This window comes from Antedon mediterranea, chromosome 11 (assembly GCF_964355755.1).
Source record: "Antedon mediterranea chromosome 11, ecAntMedi1.1, whole genome shotgun sequence".
NCBI classification, from domain to species: Eukaryota; Metazoa; Echinodermata; class Crinoidea; order Comatulida; family Antedonidae; genus Antedon; species Antedon mediterranea.
Window position 1 is genome coordinate 18,065,630 of NC_092680.1, and position 24,750 is coordinate 18,090,379.

General features: G+C 32.1%; 1 protein-coding gene across 1 annotated transcript; it reads right to left on the bottom strand.

The window, feature by feature from the left end:
• Window positions 1–1,732: 1,732 nt before the first annotated feature.
• LOC140063190 (tyrosine-protein kinase Fyn-like) lies at window positions 1,733–24,750 on the bottom strand. Its single transcript, XM_072109672.1, has 11 exons — window positions 24,617–24,750; window positions 21,435–21,614; window positions 20,789–20,882; window positions 20,145–20,243; window positions 13,016–13,269; window positions 11,719–11,874; window positions 10,045–10,190; window positions 9,226–9,339; window positions 8,331–8,616; window positions 7,496–7,710; window positions 1,733–5,589 (listed from the first exon to the last, which is right to left on the bottom strand). The coding sequence occupies exons 2-10, from the start codon at window positions 21,595–21,597 to the stop codon at window positions 7,505–7,507; spliced, it is 1,518 nt and encodes a 505-aa protein (XP_071965773.1). The 5' UTR covers window positions 21,598–21,614; window positions 24,617–24,750; the 3' UTR covers window positions 1,733–5,589; window positions 7,496–7,504.

Here is a 24,750-nt window from a genome sequence, read left to right on the forward strand (position 1 = left end):
TAATTTACATGCGCAGAGTCCAAAAACGTGTTCTGCGCATGTTAATTATTCTATAGTTACCAGTTATATCGAAAATAAAAAGGCCGAAATCTGACCATTTTTTGAAAAAAATCCTGTACTATAGCACAGGGAAATTTTCAAAAATGGCCAGTTTTCGATCCTTTTATTTTTTGACATAACTGGTTAATATTATCATAATTTACATGCGTAGAGTCCAAAAACGTGCTCTGCGCTTGTTTAATTATGCTAAAGTAACCAGTGATATCGAAAAATATAAAGGTCGAAGTTTGACCATTTTTTGAAAAAGCATTATTTACATGCGCAGAGTCCAAAAATGTCTTCTGCGCATGTTAATTATGCTATAGTAACCACTTATATCGAAAATAAAAAGGTCAAAATCTAACCATTTTTGGAAAATTTTCGAAAATTACCAATTTTCGACCCATTTATTTTTTGACATAACTCGTTACTATAAATCATAATTTACATGCACAGACTCCAAAAACGTCTTCTGCTCATGTTAATTATGCTATAGTAACCAGTTATATCGAAAATAAAAAGGTCGATTTTGGACATTTTTTTGAATAAATCCCTGTACTATAGCACAGGGAAATTTTCTAAAATGGCCTATTTTCGACCCTTTTATTTTTTGACATAACTGGTTACCATATGATAATTTACATGCGCAGAGTCCAAAAACGTGTTCTGCGCATGTTAATTATGCTATAGTAACCAGTTACATCGAAAAATAAAAAGGTCGAAATCTGACCATCTTTGGAAAAAATTCCTGTACTATAGCACAGGGAAATTTTCGAAAATGACAAATTTTCGACCCATTTATTTTTTGACATAACTGGTACTATATAATAATTTACATGCGCAGAGTCCAAAAACGTGCTCTGCGCATGTTAATTATGCTATAGTAACCAGTTATATCGAAAAATAAAAAGGTCGAAATCTGACCATTTTTGTAAAAAGGGAAATTTTCGAAAATGACCAATTTTCGACCCATTTATTTTTTTACATAACTGGTTACTATATCATAATTTACATGCGCAGACTCCAAAAACGTCTTCTGCGCATGTTAATTATGCTATGCCCTGTCAATTATGCTAGTATGACAAAGTCAAAATGTGGCCATTTAGAAAAAAAAATCACCCAAATTACAGACTTTTAAAAATTCAATGACAGTGTTATGCCCTAATATTGATGTATCACATTATTTAGCCTGAAATGAAATTTTGGAGAAAAAAAAATTACTGCTAGGCAATATTTATTTGAATTTCTACGAATGACATACAAAATCGATAACAATTTATCCAATACGTGCAATGAAAAAATATAAACGACACTAAATAATTAATAACACAATAATTATGTCGATGATTATAATTATATACTGAAATTATAATTGTTAAGAAAGAGTAACAATGCATATAACATGTGCGAACACTTATTGATATGCATAAATGGATGTTATATACAGTACATACATATTTTAACAAATGTATAGGCCTACAGTACTATACAAATACTCAAATGTATATTACAAGTACACAAATGTTTACCATACAACACACAATATGTACCATACAAATAAACAAATTTATATTATATAACACCTAAATAAATTCCTGTCATTTGATTAGACGATTGTGGGTCACATGGCATTCAATAGTATGTACTATTAAACGATTGTGTGATAGTACAGTACTTTTAAAACATTTTTGTAAAAAAAAAACAAACCACATGAAATCCAATAGCACTGCATGTTGTTTTGCAACCGGAAGCAGTAACACAGATAACAAAAAACACAAAATACAAGAATCTACTCAGATGTTATATAAAAAAATGCAAAATATAGGAATGTGTACTATACAATATACAGATGTGTACTATACAATAGACAAATGTGTACTATAAAATATACAGATATACAATAGACAAATGTGTACTATACAATAGACAAATGTGTACTATACAATAGACAAATGTGTACTATACAATAGACAAATGTGTACTATACAATAGACAAATGTGTACTATACAATAGACAAATGTGTACTATACAATAGACAAATGTGTACTATACAATAGACAAATGTGTACTATACAATAGACAAATGTGTACTATACAATAGACAAATGTGTACTATACAATATACAAATGTGTACTATACAATAGACAAATGTGTACTATACAATAGACAAATGTGTACTATACAATAGACAAATGTGTACTATACAATAGACAAATGTGTACTATACAATAGACAAATGTGTACTATACAATAGACAAATGTGTACTATACAATAGACAAATGTGTACTATACAATAGACAAATGTGTACTATACAATAGACAAATGTGTACTATACAATAGACAAATGTGTACTATACAATAGACAAATGTGTACTATACAATAGACAAATGTGTACTATACAATAGACAAATGTGTCTACACATTGTGTAGCATAAATAATATTGAAACTAGTGACTATTAAGCTTATTTTGATTGTGGCACTTCTCTATTCGGATCATCTTTTTGCCAAATATCATTTAAAAATTTCAGGTAAATTCACAATTTTCGTGTGTGCACCTTTATCGGACAGTTGTTGTTTGAGTATGTGCGAAGCAATGTCAGCCACAGTGACTATTTGTTGCAATGACTACATAATGATGCAGCACTTTTATGATTGAACAACATTTTTTAGCTTTCATTTACTTTCCTATATTTACATACTCCTATAGGCATTCAGTATAATAATTGATTTAGTTAAAACTAGACTGATAAATGAATTCTCCCCATAGTATAATGTATACAGATGAAAAATGATTCCATACAATGTACTATATATAAGTGTGTACATCATTTCTATAACTTCACACAATAAATATTTAAAGCTCTGTCTACACTATTAAACTAGTTTGACAAAAAAAAGTGTGATGTGCCCAAATATGGTAGTGATATACCTAAATATGGTAGTGGTATAACATTATTACGTCCATACACATTTTTTTGTCACATAAAGTTTGATAGTGTGGACAGAGCTTTAGAGTTGGTGAGCCGAAACAAATTTGATGAGGCGGAATTGAGATCTACTTTGTTTCCCTCATCTTTAAAATTGAAATTTTTTCGTATACTACATCTAAACAAGCACTAAATATAATATAATATGTTATATACACTACACATAATAGTCCAGGATTCATACTTATTAAACATGGAATCGCCACAACACCTGAGTGACAGTCTGTGAGTGTGGTAATACAGATTATTCTTACTTACAAACCCTACACCCTTTACAGTAAATACTTAACCATAAGTTTATTTTTTTATACAAATTCATGATTATTCAATAAAAAGAAAAATAACAATGATTTTTTTTAAAAACAAAATCTTAATCTTAATTAAATATATAAAAAAAGACAATAGCATTTTTTTTTTCCTGTACATTTTTTTTCATCATAATTAGATGCATAGTCATATATAAACCACTGTACACGAAGTGACCATTTTTTTCTACAACACGTAAATAGAAAAAAAAATCATTAGGAAAATGCATGCATTCATCTTTCAACACTTTCAATAACACCAATACAATATTAGACACATTATTTAACAAGCAAGTATTCATGATTGTTGGTTAAAAGGGAACGTGATTGGTCGAAATGGCATCAAATGACTACAGTTTGTAGACCGTGTAAATAAGCAATAAAACCAAAACTGTAGCATCACATTTTTTTAAAAAGATGCTTAATTCTTGATTGATGATTTAAACTAAAATAAAATGATACAATGATACACCTGCTCCAGTTCCGACGGTGAAAATCAAATTGCGCCTCACTGTTTCATTGCACTATGCACCACACGGCTAAGCGCCAATCGAGTAAAAATATTGTTCTACACATGCCCATGTGTTGCGTGTGCATAATAATCTTTTTACTCGATTGGCGTATAGCTACTTGGAGCGTCATGAATACGAAAAGTGCATACTCGCAATTTGACCAGAGCACGTGTAGATACATCGAACAGTCACTGAAACCTTACATAATTATTAGGATAAAATAAAGTAACTTTAATGCTTATAAACTTCACAAGATATAAATGTATCTTAAATCATTCATAAATTAGTAGTGCGTCCAGGAAGAGCATGTATTGTGATCAATTACGGAGTTACTGATATCTTATTCTTATCTGAAGTAAAGTATCAATGTTTTCTAATACAATTGTTTCTGCTCTAAAAATCCTCTCATAAACAGCTCTTCTGGATACACCACTGATTTTTTATTTACTTTAGGAAGCTTTCGATTTTGCATCGATCAACAACCTAGCAACAAGCTAGGTCAGGTCAATCAATGTTGTTGTAGGTCATAGTCTGGAACTATGATACTTGTGTCAAGGTTGAGAGCCAGAAAGCACGTCCCACTTGCATGTGTACCAACTTAACATGATGTAGATTGGCTAATCGAAAGCTCCCTATTGTGAATTTAGTATTATAACACTAGCTTCATGATTTAGAAACATATTTAAGTAGAGAAAGACCACATCAGTTCTATACCACATACATAGTAAACAACATTAAACATGGAAAAAAACTTTCCCACAAACTTTTCACAGTTCTTACAAAGACATCAATTTGTTAAAATGCTAAAATTATTAATACCATGGCCAACAGATGTCACCCTCCATGGTAAATAGACACCTTGTCGAAAAAACAACCAATGTTGATACATTCCATGAAATGAAAATCACACTACTCAAAATTAAGCAAAAAGCCTATTTGTAAGCCTTTAAGCGAACAAAGTAAAAATGTTTGGTTATTAAGATAATTTCTCATAAACACATATTCCTTTATATTTATTAACTACAAAACCGCGTTTTTATAAAATTGTAGCTTAACCAAATGGTACAAATAAAACTACAAGTTTGTTTGCTATTAATAATAAAGACTAATTTAAGATTGGTCCTATAAAGCATTCATTATTATAATGCACATCATAAAAATATTATTGAATTTGCATAACCATGATGTTTATTCATAAAAATGTCAATAAATATTATTTCCACAGGTCAAAGTTCATTACAATTGTCCAGTTTATTTTCTACACAATATTTCGCATATTACTCTTACTTTTCATAGACTTCACAATACAAACAGCAAATTCAACACATTTGAAGCATATATACTGTCCTTCAAAACTCTAAAATAAATCCTCATCAATAAAAATGCAAATATATGCAAATATAATGAATATTTGCAAATATAATGAATATTTGCATATTCAACAATATGCAAATTCATATGAACATTTTGATAACAGAGAATTAGATCGTCATTAAAAAATTGATTGTTGTAAAAATGTACAAAGTTACAATATAGCACCTTCATAAAATATTCCAGGTGGATATTTGAATTTTGGTGCTTTGAAAGAAATAATACAGGTGGTACATCTATTTAATAGCAAAATGTAACCCCCACAAATGATAGCTTTGCTATCATATACAGCTACAAAGTACTGTCAGTGGTGGAGAAGTCTGTGTCCTGTATCTTCTAATACCAAAAATGCTTTTTTCCAAGTTTATCCTGAAATAATTAAACATGATGGATTAGTTATAATGAACATAGAGATGATATTAAATGACTAACACAATCATAAAATGTTCCACCATGGAGACAAGCAATAGGCTGTGTCACATTGGCCAATCAGATACACCAGTTTTAAACTACTCTGTCACAGCGTATTGAGGGTTTATGTGAGAACGCAGTCTTATAAAATCCTCCTAAGTGAAAAGACTTTTACCAAGAAATGATTTGTATTATTCTAATTTATGCGGCTCCGCTTCGAGAAGTTGCCACCGCATAGTTTACTCTCTAGTAGTTTAATACTATCTCTATAGCTACATTAAACCTACCAAAACAGACAAGTAGTAATTTTTATTGATCTGATTTATGTGGCTCTGCTTTAAGGAGTTGCAATCGCTTAGTTTACTCTCTAGTAGTTTAATACTATCTCTATAGCTACATTAAACCTATCAAAACAGACAAGTAGTAATTTTTATTGATTTGATTTATGTGGCTCTGCTTTAAGGAGTTGCCACCGCTTAGTTTACTCTCTAGTAGTTTAATACTATCTCTATAGCTACATTAAACCTACCAAAACAGACAAGTAGTAATTTTTATTGATCTGATTTATGTGGCTCAGCTTTAAGGAGTTGCCACCGCTTAGTTTACTCTCTAGTAGTTTAATACTATCTCTATAGCTAAATTAAACCTACCAAAACAGACAAGTAGTAATTTTTATTATTCTGATTTATGTGACTCTGCTTTAAGGAGTTGCCACCGCTTAGTTTACTCTCTAGTAGTTTAATACTATCTCTATAGCTACATTAAACCTACCAAAACAGACAAGTAGTAATTTTTATTGATCTGATTATGTGGCTCAGCTTTAAGGAGTTGCCATCGCATAGTTTACTCTCTAGTAGTTTAATACTATCTCTATAGCTACATTAAACCTACCAAAACAGACAAGTAGTAATTTTTATTGATCTGATTTATGTGGCTCTGCTTTAAGGAGTTGCCATCGCTTAGTTTACTCTCTAGTAGTTTAATACTATCTCTATAGCTACATTAAACCTACCAAAACAGACAAGTAGTAATTTTTACTGATCTGATTTATGTGGCTCAGCTTTAAGGAGTTGCCACCGCTTAGTTTACTCTCTAGTAGTTTAATACTATCTCTATAGCTACATTAAACCTACCAAAACAGACAAGTAGTAATTTTTATTGATCTGATTTATGTGGCTCCGCTTTGAGAAGTTGCCACCGCTTAGTTTACTCTCTAGTAGTTTAATACTATCTCTATAGCTACATTAAACCTACCAAAACAGACAAGTAGTAATTTTTATTGATCTGATTTATGTGGCTCAGCTTTAAGGAGTTGCCACCGCTTAGTTTACTCTCTAGTAGTTTAATACTATCTCTATAGCTACATTAAACCTACCAAAACAGACAAGTAGTAATTTTTATTGATCTGATTTATGTGGCTCTGGTTTAAGGAGTTGCCACCGCTTAGTTTACTCTCTAGTAGTTTAATACTACTGTATCTCTATAGCTACATTAAACCTACCAAAACAGACAAGTAGTAATTTTTATTGATCTGATTTATGTGGCTCTGCTTTAAGGAGTTGCCACCGCTTAGTTTACTCTCTAGTAGTTTAATACTATCTCTATAGCTACATTAAACCTACCAAAACAGACAAGTAGTAATTTGTATTGATCTGATTTATGTGGCTCTGCTTTAAGGAGTTGCCACCGCTTAGTTTACTCTCTAGTAGTTTAATACTATCTCTATAGCTACATTAAACCTACCAAAACAGACAAGTAGTAATTTTTATTGATCTGATTTATGTGGCTCAGCTTTAAGGAGTTGCCACCGCTTAGTTTACTCTCTAGTAGTTTAATACTATCTCTATGACAAAATTAAACCTACCAAAACAGACTAGTAGTCGGCTTCCTTGTAATCTGGTTCTGTTGCTACAAAGTAATCATCCAAGTAATGATGAAGGAATTCAAATGTGGGCCTCGACTGTGGTTCCTTATTCCAACATTTCATCATTAAATCAAATAAGGAGTCTGGACAGTTTGAAGGCTTAGGCATTCGGTAGCCTCTGTCTACTTGCTCCAGTACTTCCATGTTCATCATTCCTAAAAGAAAATCAAATTAATATAATATTTAATTATTAAGCTCTGTCTACACTATCAAACTTTCTGCGACAAGAAAATGTGATGTGCCTGTATATGTCTAATCATATTTGGGAACATTACACTTTCTTTGTCAAACTAGTTTGATAGTGTAGACAGAACTTTATACATATAAGTCAGCATATTTTGATATGTTGACTAAATCATGAAAGTCTGATAGCCTCTTTAGATACACTATGGATCCATCACTCCACTTGTGTGTATGTAAGGTGTAACTTCAAAATAGATTGATTGATTTGTTTTATGCTTTTACTGTCTGGGTAATTTCAATGAGTAAGCATAATATCAATAGCCCTCAATTGAAAGTCAAACAAATGTCAATGTGTACAGCTGCTTTTTTTTATATGCACTGTGAGAATTTAAGTTAAGAGGGACTTTTTTTAAATACTTGTGTTGTTTACTTTCATTGTTCAAAATCACACTGCTTTAAATAAATACATTTTCTGGAAGCCTAAAGATCATTGTGTGTAGACATTGTAAAGGATATCACAAGCGTTTTACCAAGGTCACGGCACACATCATAAATATAAACGAAATACGGTAATGTATAAAAGGTATCATACCAGGATAGGGGATTCGTCCATGTGTAATTAACTCAGTAAGAAGAATACCAAAAGACCAGACGTCGGATTTGATGGTAAAACGACCAAACATTGCTGCCTCAGGGGCGGTCCACTTGATCGGGAATTTGGCACCTTGTCTAGCGGTATACTCATCATCTTCAATCATTCGTGCCAAACCAAAATCGGCAACTTTACACACACGATTTTCACCGACCAGAACATTACGTGCTGCGAGATCACGGTGGACGTAGTTCCGCGTCTCCAAGTACGCCATACCATGAGCAATCTGTCAATTAAATATGTAATACTGTATTAATTTATGAAATAATAATTGAAACCTAGACATTTATTATATTTATATGTCTTATAACTCTTTATCGGTGTAGCACAGTAATATCCAACATTTATTTACAGAACTACAGTATTTAGATTTTAATAGTGGTCACATTTTATGTATCGTTTGACTGCTAGCATATCTTTTCAGATTTTTGGAGATGACAAAGTTTTTTTATTACTATCTATGCAAAAATCAATTTAACAACCATAGTTTACCGCAAGAAAGATTTGGTATTTTTGTTATATACAGTAATAAAATTGGTCAATGGTTAAAGACAGCACATTTTCAGTCAAAACCATATTTGCTTTAACATACATAGACCCTCTCCTTATTTGGAACATCCCTATTGGAACATATACTATATTATATTTGGCATTATATTTGCGTGCAATAGCTATGTAAGAAGCTTAATATTTAAAAGATTCACTGAGTTTGCCAGTTACTTCTGTGACGTTTTGTCTTAATTATGACATAAATACACACATATGTAGGAGATCCTCATATTAAAGGGAATATTTAGTAGACACTTCTATTAAGGGGAAACTTGAAGAAACATACCTGTGCAGACATATCAACAAGATCAACCAGCTTCAAGTTACGGCCGTCTCCATCTTTCAGATATTCTAGAAGACTGCCATTGGCCATTAACTCTGTCACAATGTAGATTGGTTCCTATGTAAAACAAGAATTAAAAAAGGGATTTTTAAAAATATTTTGTGGATTAAGGTTACACACAGTATCACGACCGTTTTTTTCAAGAATAAACGACCCACTTTGGCCACACCATCCACCGTGATAAAATGTATTGAATAAACTTACAAAGCATTTACTGTATTTTATCACTTCTTAATATTAATTGTGTTTAACAGTAATTTTTCAAATCGCGGGCATGTTTACTTGGGTATATATGTTTCCAGATTACACCCAAAAAATATAAACGTCTCCCATGAATAAACACCTCCCTCGAATAAACACCTCCCTCGATTAAACGCCTCCCTCGAATAAATACCCCGCTACAAATCCTTCTAAACAAATAACAGCATTTATTCAAATAAATATGGTAACTCCTGTTTTTTTTTGTATAACCAAGAAAGAACGCGTTGTAAAGAGAAATTGACAGCGTGTATTCCATGTTTCAAATATGTGTGTAAAGAGACTAGCAAAAAGAAAACAACATGTGACTTTTGTAATTTTTGGTTGCCATATTTAAAGCTTATAATCTCTTGCTGAATAAGAAACACTGTGTACAATGTTCCACATCCTGCAGTGATTACCTTTACTGACATCACCCGCTTCTAGAATTGTTCCGATGCTAACGCTATTTGGCAACAAACGACTTCCTGAAAATGGATTCAAAGTAGACATAAAATAAATTACCTTATCTGAGCATATAGCATATAACTGCACTAAGTTTTCGTGTTTACAATTCTTCATTATGTTTGCCTCTTCCAAGAATGCCGCAGGAGACATAGTTCCTGGTTTGAGGGTTTTGATAGCGACTGGCGTCTTTCCATTCCAACGACCTATAAAATAAAAATTGGTTTAAAACATTGTAGAAAATAAGCAACATTTTCTTTCAAAAGTAGTGAGATGCAAGGGCTGAATTATGATTGGAAATGAAAACACTTCCACGATTTTGTGTATTTTCTTGGATCAAATACTTTCAATTTCAAATACACAATCTCAATGTATGTAACTACAGTATCAGCATATTTACAACATCATTACAAGTGGTTTAGGACACTTGACTATCATACAGATTCAATTCCTGATTCCCAGACCACTTGGTTGTAGTGAAAAACAGTAAGAAATATAAAGCGGCGTGGAAAGGGACTGGCCACCCTAGAATATAATAGGGAGCTTTAGATCGTTCGAATTTGAAAGCTCCATCAAGGCTTAATACTATGAGCTCCTTCAAGACTCACATTTACTGTAGCTAAAAATGTCATATTTGTACTAATTATTTGTATTAATTACTGTATAAAAAATATAATTAGCATACAATTTATAAAGTGTATCCATTAAAATGCGTATGAACATTTTTCTGAAAAAACCAAAGAGTACAATCATATGCATTTTTATGTGGGAATTTACTTAGATCTATTTTATATTTACTATTAAATCAAACATTCTTTACAGTTTTTGTGATATCACACAAGGAAGTATTTAAAGATTTTCAACATTTTCTCATGACATCTTCTTTCCTTGTTTTATAAAATATATCAGGAAATAAAATCCAAAAATATGTATACAAGTTTGTAGACAACAATTACAAAAACTCTCAGGACATTTTAAAAGAAAACCCAGGTTCAAAATATCTATTGTTTAGTAGAGTATCTATATTATAATATCTATTAATCAAAAACAATACAATTGTACAATAATTTGTGTGGGTAATAACACACATAGTACAAATACAGACCTTTCAACTTGGAAAAATGAAATATGGGGATGTTTTATAAAAGTATAGAGGGCGCTATAATACTAAATCAAACTGTAGATGGTGCTATGAAAAACCTAACGATATTGGCATGTGTAATACGTGTGCCAATAGGCGAAAATTGCGTTGGAAACTTACTATTTCACTTAATAACAAACACATGAATGAATACACATACTGTATACGGACCGATATTAGTATGTTTTCTCACTAATCAATATCTAGAGTAGTAGAAATTATGAATTTATGCATATCGGAAGAATGTTTTGGTCTATCCAAAACATCGGGTGAAATTGCATTAGTGGGAGATGATCGGGAGAGTTGTGAGGCCTGCAAATAGTCAGTGGTCAATAGTCAAACCCTTTGTGTCTATTCGTAATCCATGGGACAGATACTCAAGTCATTCATGCTAGAGCATCACATTACCCTGTGTTTAGGTTATAGAGTTTAGGTATATTAGAATTGTGATTTTCCATGAAACATGCGTTTTTTAGACCAATCTCTTTGAAAATGCGTTTTGGAATTATCTGCTATTTGCATAAAAATCACACATTCAGATCACAGACAGGTCACAGATACCTGCCCATAGAAGATTGACCGCTATCTCTTACCTTTCCAGACTTCACCAAATTGTCCAGCACCAAGGACTTTTTCCAGTTGTAATGAATCTCTTGGAATTTCCCAGGCATCCTTGCTTAGGCTTACTGTTGTAGGACTTTGTTTTGGGACTGGTTTCCCTAGCCTGCAGCACAGACCATCAGCTTGCTCTAAAGATAAAACATAGTATTGACTTTTTTAGAGATAAAGTAACTTTAAACATACTGTAGAAGGATGATATCAATTTAATTTTAATCGTCAAGTAATTTAAATGTTTTCAAAAGTAAGTTTCAGTTCTATTGTGTTACTGTTGTTTTTATATTTTATTATTTATTTTATTTATTATTTTATTTTTATATTTTAGTTTAAAAAGTACTATTGTACCCAGGCCCCCAATCAGTCAAAAAGACTGATTGGGCCACCCTGGTTAAATATTGTGAATAAATAAAAATAAATAAATCAGCAAAAAAATAAAAGGATTATATCTATACAGTGAAATTGCTATGACTTGTATAGTGCTATACAGTTGACATGGCATATCGCTTTAGGTTGAAGGACCAAAAGTACAACCACAAAGGGTAGATACACTTGCTATCAACACAATAGGAATCTTGGATATTTACTGTTTGTGCAATATACTATAGAAGAGGTAGGCATATGTTACTGTAATGGCATTCTCATGCAAGATGCTTTAATCAGCCGATTTTCTATAGGAATATTTGGTAATACAACATCACATGTGTTTCACATGTATCTAGTAGTAACCTAACCCTTAACCTGACCTTACCACTTGATATAAATGAGACGCTGTATTACTAAATATTCCTATGATACTTCGAGAATAGATAGTATGTGGAGATACACTCCTGAGAATCGGTGGCGATACACCCCTGGGAATCGATGGAGATACACCCCTGGGAATCGGTGGAGATACACCCCTGGGAATCGGTGGAGATACACCCCTGGGAATCGGCGGAGATACACCCCTGGGAATCGGTGGAGATACACCCCTGGGAATCGGGTGCTCAAATGCAAATTATGTAATGATGTAACAACTTTAAGAGAGGTGGAAATATTTAAACCAGAAATTGTATAATATGCAGAGATTCTGTGCGACAGGACACTGAAGTCGCTACTCCAACTAAATAATATACCATTATTTAATAATACGTAATTTTTAATCTTTTATCAGAGAATTGTGTTGTTAATGTAGAAAAAAAATAAAGACAACGGGTCATTCTTTGTTCCATCCCGGTCTATCCCATATGTTTGTAATATAAAAGTCCAGTTGCATGGGGGTACAGTACTTACGTTGGTAGTGGGCAACCAAATCGTTGAGTGTGCTGAACTGGCTCCTAGATGCAATGAAATAACCTCCTTGGTCCATTTTTCGAATCTTGTAATGTTTGACGTGGTCCCCCTTTGTATCGTCATAATCCCTCGCTGACAACGAGAAGTTCCCTGGATTTGCTTCGCTGTCTCGGATAATAAATGTTCCTCGCGGTAGACCAGGTAATAATAGCCGTTTTTCTGCATCTTTTCGTCCAATTTTTCCAAAATACCAACTGTAAAATAACAAAAATATAATAAATTGCCATAAACTCAACTAAAAACATTGCCTGTAACACTTGACTTGATTTTATTCTAATTGAATAAATATCATTTTATAATTGAATTGAATTTAATTGAAAATAAAATGTACGAGTACATATTTTAAAAGTTGGATAAAATAAATATACAGTAGATGGAAATGGTGATGCCATATTACTACCATTTTTGGACACATCACACTTTTTTGTCAAACTAGTTTGATGGTGTAGACAGAGCTTTAAATTAACAAAAATAATCAATCAATACTTTCATTTTCAAGAAATAAAAGGGCCATGTTTGAATGTACTGTATATAGTTATATACTGACTGTAGTATAAAAATGGTCATATTGAATAATATAATTATTTGTCCCGATATAGATTTTTAGTATATTTGATATTTTCTGTATTACAGTACACATAAATCCAATTATTAAAATATTGTTATACAGTAACTTTTTAAAGGAAAATCTAAAAGACCATTCACATAAAAAGTGTGCGTTCAACTGTAGAATATTAATTGTTTAGATACAACTTCCTCAAAACGGTCATTCACCCCAAGTTAGCACTGTTCACATAAAGTACACCCATACAATTGGAGACATCTCTAAAGTCTATTTAATATTCTGTTGTCGTAGTATTTGTTGACTACCGATTGGAAAGGCTTTAGCAAACATCAAGATAATTTCAAAACTAATTTTACAACATTACACAGTTGAAAGAGGAAGTTTTCTTTATAGAAATTAATAATAGAAAAATTTATTATTTTATTCACTACCGTATATACTTTAGAACTAGGCACACACTGTAACAGTAGGCCTAAAATATGCTTAAACTATTTTACAACTTAGAACAAAATAAAAGAATAAAGAATTGTATTGTAGTTGTATGTACAACATAATTTTTTGGATAAGATCAAATTGTTTTCCATACTCTGCTAAAATTCAAATGCATCAGAGGTATTTAGTTAGCATTTGAAAAACACTTCCTGGTTGCAAAATTTCCAGATCTAAATTGGCAAGAGAATCTACCTCAATTGATAAACTGCTATTTTTATAATTTCTCTGAAAAGACTACAGTATACTGTAGCTAGTATTTTGAGCAGTAAAAAAAATTAATATAATGTTGATTGTACAGAAATCAATAAAGGTAATAATATAAAACTTACTGACGTTCCTCTCATTATTTGGAGTAAGGTTAGTTATGTTGATTGTGCAATATTAATTTTGTTCCAATACAAAATACTGTTAGGTACAGTATTAAGGTATTTATATTTATTATTTTATTTATTATTATTTGTCCTCAAGCATAACTTGAAACTGAGGAAATTCGGATTAGGCCCTCCACGGATGCCAGCAGTGCCAGATCACCACACCAGGAGACAATCCCCTACTCTTTGCGAATAGTTTACCAAGTTCTTTAACATGCACTATGCACACAGGACCAACAGCTTTACATCTCATCCGAAGGATGGGGAAATGAGAGTAAAGCATCTTGCATTAAGGATACAGTTAGTATGGTACATATAGGCACGAACCCATGCCTATCACATACAACTTCAGTTTGACTGATAGACCAAGGAGAAACATTTAGATTCTAAATTCCTGTTCTCATTTCTGTAGTTTTTCATACTACTGTACTATCATTCATTCTTTATTTATCCTTTAAAATCGAAATACATTTATCATCATACTGTTTACAAGTATTTTGAGTTTAAACAAATGAATTTGTTGTTTGATTGATTATATTTTTATTTACAATACAAAATATACAGTAGTGATGACCAATGTGAACGCCACAGGCTGTAATTATTTTAAAAAGGACTAGTGTACAGTACAAAAAGTTTTATTTATTTCAAACCTTAAGCTTTGTCTACACTATCAAACTTTATGTGTCAAAAAAATGTGATGTGCCCATATATGGAAATGATGATGTCATATCACTACCATATTTAAGCATAGCACTACCATATATAGGCACATCAAACTTTTTTGACACATAAAGTTTGATAGTGTAGACAAGGCTTTACAGAGTATCATAATTGAGTTGGATCCACAGCTGTACTGTACATACGTATTTGAACATACTGTACTATGTATACAGACCCTTCAAAACCCTCTGCATGCCTAAATGTTTTATTTACAACACAGTATACATTGTTTGTCACTCGATGCCTAAATATGCAAATGGGGTTTCCCCTAAAAATCTTTTATACATGAGGTTGGGTTACTTGTAGAGATGGGCATGATTTACTGTAAACAAAATGGTTTGTGTACATAAATGCATAGTACAAATTACTGTTGCATAGATACAGTAATCGTGGGTAAAAAGTTATTTGAGATAAAATTTATCCTAACTATCTTTTTGTTTGTTGACCTGGGGTTTTCCAGATCCTAATGAATTGCCTCACACTGGGTTGGACAGAAGGCCAAAAACTTTGCTACATGAATTTACTGACTAAATGTTTATCAGATGAAATCACTTGAATTTTTATGTTTTTACTCAAACTTTTTTTTTTTCACTGTACATTAAAAATTATCCACTGTATTGTATACCCATCAACTTTTTTGTCTTTAATTTTCAAGTCATCAAATATGGTATTGTTTGAATCTAACTCCTGGAAGATGTCTAGATTTACAGCAGAATTTGTCCATTCATTGTGATGTGATTCTTGTTAAAGATTTTAATACAGTAGGTACAATTTAATCAAATATGTTATGAAATGTATTATATGTGAGCTTTAAAAAAATATTTGTTGGGAATGAGGTGTTCCAGCAATAAATAGAATTCATTATTTGTTTCCAGGTAGAAAATGAGGAAGTTTGTTGTTTTCGAATGATAACGATCTGTTCAAATGTTGAACTCAGCGGACTAAGTATTAAAGAGACCCAATTGGTATTCGCTAACAGATTTCTCCTTAAAGTTGCATAAATGACTTTAATTACTTTGTACAGTAATTGTACAGTGTTCCATAGTGTAATGAAATATAAATGTTTTTTTAAGACCCTATACAATATATTTAGTTAAACGTTATCAATTTTACTCTAATATGACGCAATAAATGAGAAAAAAACCAAATTGAGGATTAAAGGTAATAGGTGAACTTTACATTGGCTACTTCAGGTAAAAATGGCAATAACCTTCAGTATCTTAGTTATTTTTTCTTCCTCTCTTGACTTGGTCATGGCGGAAATTATAACCTCTATGACTTGATCGACTGTAGTGTTAATTGTTAATATTATTATGATACAGTAAATTCTTTAAACCGGAAAATTTTTCCCTAACTTTACTTTTCTTGATGTCCAAATAGACCCAAATTCTTTTTTACCATTATTAAAAACAATCAAAATGCCAGCATTTCTGGAAAACCAGACATTATTTCCTCCATGAGTTGATTGACTGAGTGTAAATTGTTAAAATTATTATGATACAGTCAACTCTTTTAAAACCGAAATATTTTCCCTAACTTCACTTTTCTTGATGTCCAAATAGACCCTAATTCTTTTTTTACCATTAAAAACATTCAAAATGCCAGCATTTCTGGAAAACCAGACATTATTTCCTCCATGAGTTGATTGACTGAGTGTAAATTGTTAAAATTATTATGATACAGTCAACTCTTTTAAAACCGGAATATTTTCCATATTTTTACTTTTCTTAATGTCTAAATACAGTAGGCCCTAGATTCTTTTTTACTATTAAAAACAATCAAAATGCCAGCATTTCTGGAAAACCAGACATATTCTGGATGGAGCGAGTCATTCTGTTTGAACTCACACACCTATTCATCTCATATTCTATCATGTATGTACTTTTTTTATAACTTGCTGAATAAATAGTATTACTGTCTGTATGACATAAGATAGTCAGCTCCAATTTTAACAAGCAATTGCTGACTGTATAAGAATGAAATATGCTACTTGTTTTTGTAAAGTGAAGATGATCTAATACGAAAAAGAACAGTAAATGAAACCGAAACAAATCCTTTCTAAAGCTTGGTTCTCACTAGCGACGCAACGTAACGTAATCTACGCAACATAAGCAAATGCCCTTCTAATAATTGTGTTTTCCCGCGCCTGCGAGAAATCAAACCTTCGATGTTTGCAGCACTGTTGCGTCGTCAGTTCCCACTTGTGATACTTTGCTGCGTTGCGTTCTAGTGGGAACCACGCTTAAAGTACACTTTAAAAATAAATTGTTATTTTCATCTTTCACCAAATGAAATTTGTTCCATAGTTCATTTATTTACATCAAAATGCTTTCACAATCCAATAATTAATTTCTATTGTTTTAAACAGATACTTAATTGATCATTTTGACAAGGTCAGTTGAAAAACAAGCTTTCAGTTCTTTTAAACCAAAAAAAAGAAGAAACAATTGCCTAGACATAGGAGAGGAATTACTCAATAACTGTTTATTAATTAAAACTTGATTAATAATCATTAATGTTGATAATTAATAATATTAAAAGTGAACTCCTTTTGTAAAAAGTTTGCATTTAGGTGTAGTTTAATAGTTCATTTATCTTGTTAACGTACGGTACAGCATTTTCCAATTTGTTTTTTTCCTAAATTTTTGATTGATTCATTTATTTTCAAAATGTTGAAAACTATTGATAAATGATTGAATAAAGATTCTATAATCTACAGTCCTTTTCTAAAAACACAATTTGTCTCTCTTTTATGGGACATAAAACTACCATACTTCCAGAAATAAATTGCTTTTAAATAACATTAAGAATACTTCCTGAACTTGTGAACAATGGTCATTCATTAATATTATAAACATGGTTGAAATGGTTAGTTCCTTTTACCGGTATTTCATCACAAGACATTCTTGTTTATGCAGGCACACGACCATACATTTTAAATCGTACGGTGGTGGTACAATAAGAACTATTATAACACCTAAATAAATTCCTGTCATTCGATTGGACGAATGTGGGTCACATGGAGTGCAATAGTATTATTTTTTTTTTAAACATGATAAGCTGAATTCAATGATTTTCATTTTTAGTAGAACAGAATTTATTTACTTTGTCATTTCCTTATAGACACGTTAAATTGCACGATAAAACAATGTAGCAAAATGAAAACGTTTACAAAAGATTTCTGAAAAAATAGAAAGAATCATCACAAATTATAATTAAGTATCAGTACTGTAGATCGTTATACAGTACTGTCTCTACTGTAAGACATAGCGCAATCAAAAAGTTTAAATTACAAAGCATTTAATTTAGTTTTAGAAAGGACAATCAAAAGGTAGGTTGAATCCAATTATGTATTATTATGTCACAAATGAAACAAAAACAAAATTTAAAAAAAAGAGTAAGTTTGTTTTTCCACGGCAACAAAATAAATTACACAAACATCCTTGTACAGGTACTGTAGTTTAAAAACAATAGTGATTTTAGCCAATATACTGTCAGTCAATAATGTAATTCCTGATTGTTCTGTACTTGAGAACAATGTTTCTATTGTTTGTAAAAAGATCTCAAATTTGTTTTGAATTTAATATCATAAATGTTACAGTTACTCAGCATGCAAACAATATCATATTATATTACATAGCCTATGTAAATACGCGAACGTGATTGGTTGAAACTGCATCACAAGACAACGCTTCATGAGCTGCGCCACGGAACTTGCTTGAAGAAATTACTCAACTAAACTATTTAAACTATGCATACATAGCGCCCTCATTTATTTTGAGTCCTTCCTAGATGTGATGAAACACCATTTGTGATTGGTTAATACTCACAGTAGTAACGGGTACGCGCATGACGCACTGAACATCTGGTGATTCGGCTCGAAAGAAGACGAATTATTATTTATTCGGCCTACCTGATAATATTATTATTATTAATGTAGGCTTATTGATGGAAATTCTTCTGTTATTATTTAAACGACCTAGGCTAGTGAATATGTTATTGTCAAGGAATCATTAATTAGTAATTATCTGTATATTATTCTTCGAAAGGTAAGGTGTCTGGGCAGCTTGTTTACATACAATACAAAAAAGAGGCCTACCTAGCCTAGCTACCCGACCCAGCAGATATTCTATTTGTTGTTGGCTATGTAATATAACAGATATCGCCTTTTATATCGGTAAAATATAAGATTAGACATCCCCTCGGGAATGATATTAAGTTCTTGGGAATTATATATTTCCCTCGAACATAGTATCATTCCCTCGGGGATGTCTAATCTTATATTTAACCTCTAAGCAGTCAATATCTGTATAATACTGGTATGCATACTGTAAAAATTATAAAAAAAATCTAACAAGAAAGACAATAGTGATTTTAGCCAATATACTGTCAATTATGTAATTCCTGATTGTTCTTTATTTTAGAAAAATGTTTCTATTATCTAGTTAAATTAGGAATGACATAGATTTAGACTATATCTTTTCTGATATGTCCATATTTGTAGACTCTGAATCAAAACACTGGTATCATTCATTACATGAGCCTATTCCGAATCCAATAAATATGAATAAATTACACAATCTTACGAATACGCAGAACGACCTATCTACCTTGAAAACACATCACATTTGTATTATACGTCGTAACACTTCCACGTTACAAAAGAAAATGATGACGGTGGTACTTTGGAACGTTCCAACATGGGGGCGTGGTTGCGGACTAGTCCATTATGGTACGTACAGGTGTGTTCTTTTTACTTTGGTATCTAAGCTTTCTCTCTCTGGAGAGCATGGGCTATTGTCGGTTTATTCAGGTAAGCTAGGCACGAAATAGGCTACACAATCTTATTAACAGTTCCGATTTGGAGCTACCAACAAATCTGTTAACACTACTCTATGAATTTAAAAGCTAGGCTACTTACTCTTCAGCATCTATGCTCTTTACTGGTGCAATATAGTTACTAGGGATGTATCCTTCTCTGTTTGTTACTGTCGATCTTGCTAACCACCAGTCGCCATCACTAAAGAAAGTAAAATGAAATCAATTGTGATGGAGAAATACTTTATTGGTAATTTTAAAAATTGATCATTGATATGTTGAAGATGCTGTTTTATACTGTACCCTGTATGTTTTGGATTTAAGCCTAAAGCTCTGTTTACACTATCAAACAAGTTGGACCAAAAAAAGTGTGATGTGCCCAAATATAGTAGTGATATGCCAAATTATGGTAGTGATATGACATCATCCTGTCCACACATGGGCACATCACATTTTTGCATAAAGTTTGATAGTGTAAACAGAGCTTAATACATCTCATGGATGTTGAGAAGCACTACTAATTTGTACTTTATAATATGGGACTACTGTATGCCATGTGGAACATTGGAACTATGAAACTGTGTTATTGGTCTCCCAGTCTAGCGGTATTCTAGTCACACATGGAGAAACAAAAAGTGTTTCACAGTAAAAGAATTAGAATTCCTTTAAGCATATTTTCATAAGTAAGCAACACATTAATAAAGTACCAAACAATATTCCAATTTTAATAAATAAAAAACGGTTTACCTATTATTTAATATTTCCATCAACTCGCCTTTCCTAAAGGAAAGGTCATCTTCTGTCCTGGCATCATAGTCATACAGTGCTTTATATGATAAAACTGTCAAAAAAAGAGAGATAATAAAAACATGTTAATTAATATATGTACTGTATGTGAATATGTTAATAAATTCAAATACTTAAAACAGTTTATATTATAGTTCATTCTCAAATTTTAGAGTTTTTGCCAACTGATATTCGGGGAAATTCAGGCATTTTTAAGAATAGGAAAAGATTTTCAACATCTGTTAATTGGAAGTCTACTGTAGTTTCTTGGTAATTCAGTTTTGAATCGCAATTTTTAATGATTAATATAAATAATGTTTGTAGTTGCTGCACAAAAAAAGAAAGAAGGTTTAAAAAAATCGCCTAAAAAAGTAACCAAACAAATAAGATGATCACAGTACTGTACATCCTTGCATCAAGTCTCCTACAGTATCTCATCAGTATTATATCATATCACATATTATCTTTTAATATTTGCCCATTTAAAAGTGAACAAAAATCATATCGTATAAATAAAACAAAACAAATAAAACAGTAAAAATTTCACAGAAAAATTTCACTAATACAGATGAGCACTACAGCTGAAAAAAGGGGGGCTAAAACTTACTTGGAGGCCTTGGAAATGGATTGACTGGGCTTGGTACAAAACCTTCAACCACAGAATTTTGAAAGGCTGGGAAGGTGCTCACAATATCAGCATTGCCTGTATTATTAGATGAATGCCCATGGGCGGGCTCACTTTGTTTTTCTTTTGTTCTACAGTTCCCCATAATGGTAGTCTGTGAGCCTACAATAGAAAAAAACATCAATTAACAGGATTTTGAAATGGGGTAGGGGGAGGGTATCAGACACTGATGAAAAGTACTGTATTTGAAGCACATGCCCTGTTGTGAAGTGAATTTAGGTAAATGATACCCCTACATGATAAGAAATGGTATTCTCTCACATAAAATTCATGACACCTCCCGGTAGTCAGTTGGCCAGAAATGACACTCCAATATACTGTATAGTGTAGCAATCAGCAACACAATCATACAAGTAGTTCTGGTAATGGTGTGCATGTCATGTGAGTCAACAGTGTTTTGTTTTACGTTCAATCAATGTGTAGTCATTTTTTTAATAAAAAAAAGGGGGTAAAAAAGACATATGACTGTTTTAATTAAATCCATGCATTGTGATTTGACGTTTTCAAATAGTAAAATTAAACACATTGAAAAATAAAGGTATACCTTGACAGCATTTATTTGTTATTCTTTTCAATTATATACTGTAGTTCAATTAAGAACTACACTGTATCAAAAAGGGTACTATAGCATCTAAAATAAATTAACATTATTTTTTTAAAGAAATGATCAGTAAAAACCCACAAACAAATCCTTTACACCAGTATCTGTAAAATTTCCCTTTTCATAATACATTGTATAATTAGTTGATTCTTCCTTGTTTGTTAATTCAAGTAGTAACTATTACAAGAGTTTATGTCCTGAATATCCTCACACAAGAAGATTCAGGTTCCAAATAATTTCCTGTGGACACAACAAAATCAAGGCTACTGGATACAAAGTATAAACAGAATCTAAATACTGTGCAAGTTTACTATTGAGCATTATATTATATTATTATAGTTCACTATAATCTCTCTATGTACAGTATTAAGCAAGGATATGTTTTAAAGCCAGCAGAAATTGGTCGACACAAATGTCCCACCCTGAACTCCTTGCCTCCAACGACCTCCTCCACCCCTAAAATAAAACATTTCCAGACCCCAAATGATTACGTTATCAATTGCTAAGAACCTTCTGAAAGCATTGATCTTGATTTAATCGCAAATGCGAGTCAAGTTAAGGTCAACTCACACTAAAAACAGCACAAACATTTTTCAGTAATTTTCTAGCCACAGTTCATTAAAAAAACCATAACAATTAACACTACAAATAGTAGTTGATGGAAACAGTTTTAATGTAATTTTCTTTAAACAATCTGATTTTTATGCCTTTTGGATGCGTTTTCTACTATTTTCACTTTCTTATTTTAAAGACCCCTTCCCTGCAATTTTGGACGTTTTTTGGAAAATAATACATATATATCACTTTAAAAACATTAAACCATGTCATTCCTTGTCTTAAATGTACGTTTTATGGTAAATTATGATAAAAAGTGAGAAACTATGCACTACCTAAGTAGCTCGCGGCGATCGACCTCTCGTGGACGGTCTTAGGCTTAGTTTTGTAGGCCTAGCTGGTAAACATTGGTAACGTACGAACATCATACGCTAGCTATATACCTAGCCTGACGTTGTATAGTTGCTGCATTAATTGTCTTTCTATTTTTGCCAGACTCCGTTGATACAAATTGGGGAAAACCCGGTATTTTCGCTGAAAAGTTAAGAGTCTTCCATTTGTTTTGGCCTCACGGTCGATCGAAAAGTGGGCGAATTACAGGTGAAAAACAAAAATATTAATCCGCGCGCAATGCATTTTGGGATTTATATAGCGGGCCGCTATAATTATTAGAATCGACTTATTTTTCACATTTTTAACCGTTTAAAGACGAAAAAAGTTATCGCAATAGGACCATATAGTATTATTTTTACATTAAATATAGTTTGTGATCTTAAATTACTGTAGATCTAAAAAATGTAGGGAAGGTGGCTCTTGTTTTGCCCTGCATATGCTTGGTCCTCCAACCTGTGGTGTTTGTTACATTCTTATGTTTATTTGAAATAAAGGATGATTTTACAAAATTAAGGTGCAAGCATCGTTCTCAAAGCATCGTTCTCAAAATCATTGTGGCCAAAAGGTTTCTAAACATAGGATTATTTTTGGTATAACCATGGACCTAAACATTTTAATTTATAGGTCCATATTTATAAAGTATAATCAGAGAATATTGATTACTGTATGCATACATAAATTACTATATTTTTGTTGTTCTTTCCTTCTTTCTTTCTTTCCTACTATACTATCCAGACTCATCCATGGGATAGATTGCCACATTTGCAACTCCTTTCTTCATCTCGTTATCCTCCCTTGTGTGACTGGGTCCAGCATCGAAATAGTGCATATTTGTTTTTAGGAATAGATTGATAGTAAAAAATACAAATCTCTCAATATTTTCTCATTATCTGTTGATACCACAAAACATGACTTTTATGTACGGCAAGGTAACATACTGTATAGTACAGTGCTACTGTATACTTTCGCACCGAACATGAAATCGTTTTGTATACAGTACAGTAGGTCAATATTCAGCGCCGTTCAACGGGTTTAATGTTTTTAAATTGGTTTATCCGGAGACATTGGTTGAGGTGTGAAAGTACAATAAATATGGATTTAGGTAATATACTTATAGAAAAGAAAATAGAAAAAAAAAGAAAAAATGAATCACTCTATATGCATGGGTAAGGTCCCTACTGTTACAGTACCAAACAAATGAATAGAATTAGCCTACTACTACCCTGTGTAGAGTCTAGTACAAGCATGGAGTAAAGTTACTCCATGGTACAAGTAAGTAGAGAAGAGGGCTATCCATCTTTTTGTTTCATTTTTTGTTCTTTCATTCATTATAAATAAAATCATGTCAGGCATATATTTCATAGAGGAAAATTACAAATTAAACGATGTGACGACTGATGCATAAAAAAATTCCCTTCATCACCAGGAAGTACGGTAGCACAAAAACGTAGCTACCGAGACTGTTCAGCGCTCACTGATTTGATCGTACAGTAGGCCTAGATTTAGTCTAGGATTTTAATAACAGGGAGCACTAAATAACAATTTCAACACAAACCTTAATTTACATTGGATATCCAAGATACACCAGCTGCAGGACTAATGTCAGTGAGTGGAAAACAAGTAAATTTGCGACTAAATTCCCTCTAAACTCTGTTCGTTAGTTCCGCCAAGCCCAACCAGGAAGTTACC

Excerpts from the sequence above, each read along its gene's own strand:
- LOC140063190 (XM_072109672.1), bottom strand. The coding sequence starts at position 21,597 with ATGGGGAACTGTAGAACAAAAGAAAAACAAAGTGAGCCCGCCCATGGG. Across the intron at positions 11,875-13,015 it reads TTTGGTTGCCCACTACCAAC|AGCAAGCTGATGGTCTGTGC; the intron begins GTAAGTACTGTA and ends TTTTATCTTTAG. Across the intron at positions 9,340-10,044 it reads ATGCTATATGCTCAGATAAG|GAACCAATCTACATTGTGAC; the intron begins GTAATTTATTTT and ends TGTTTTACATAG.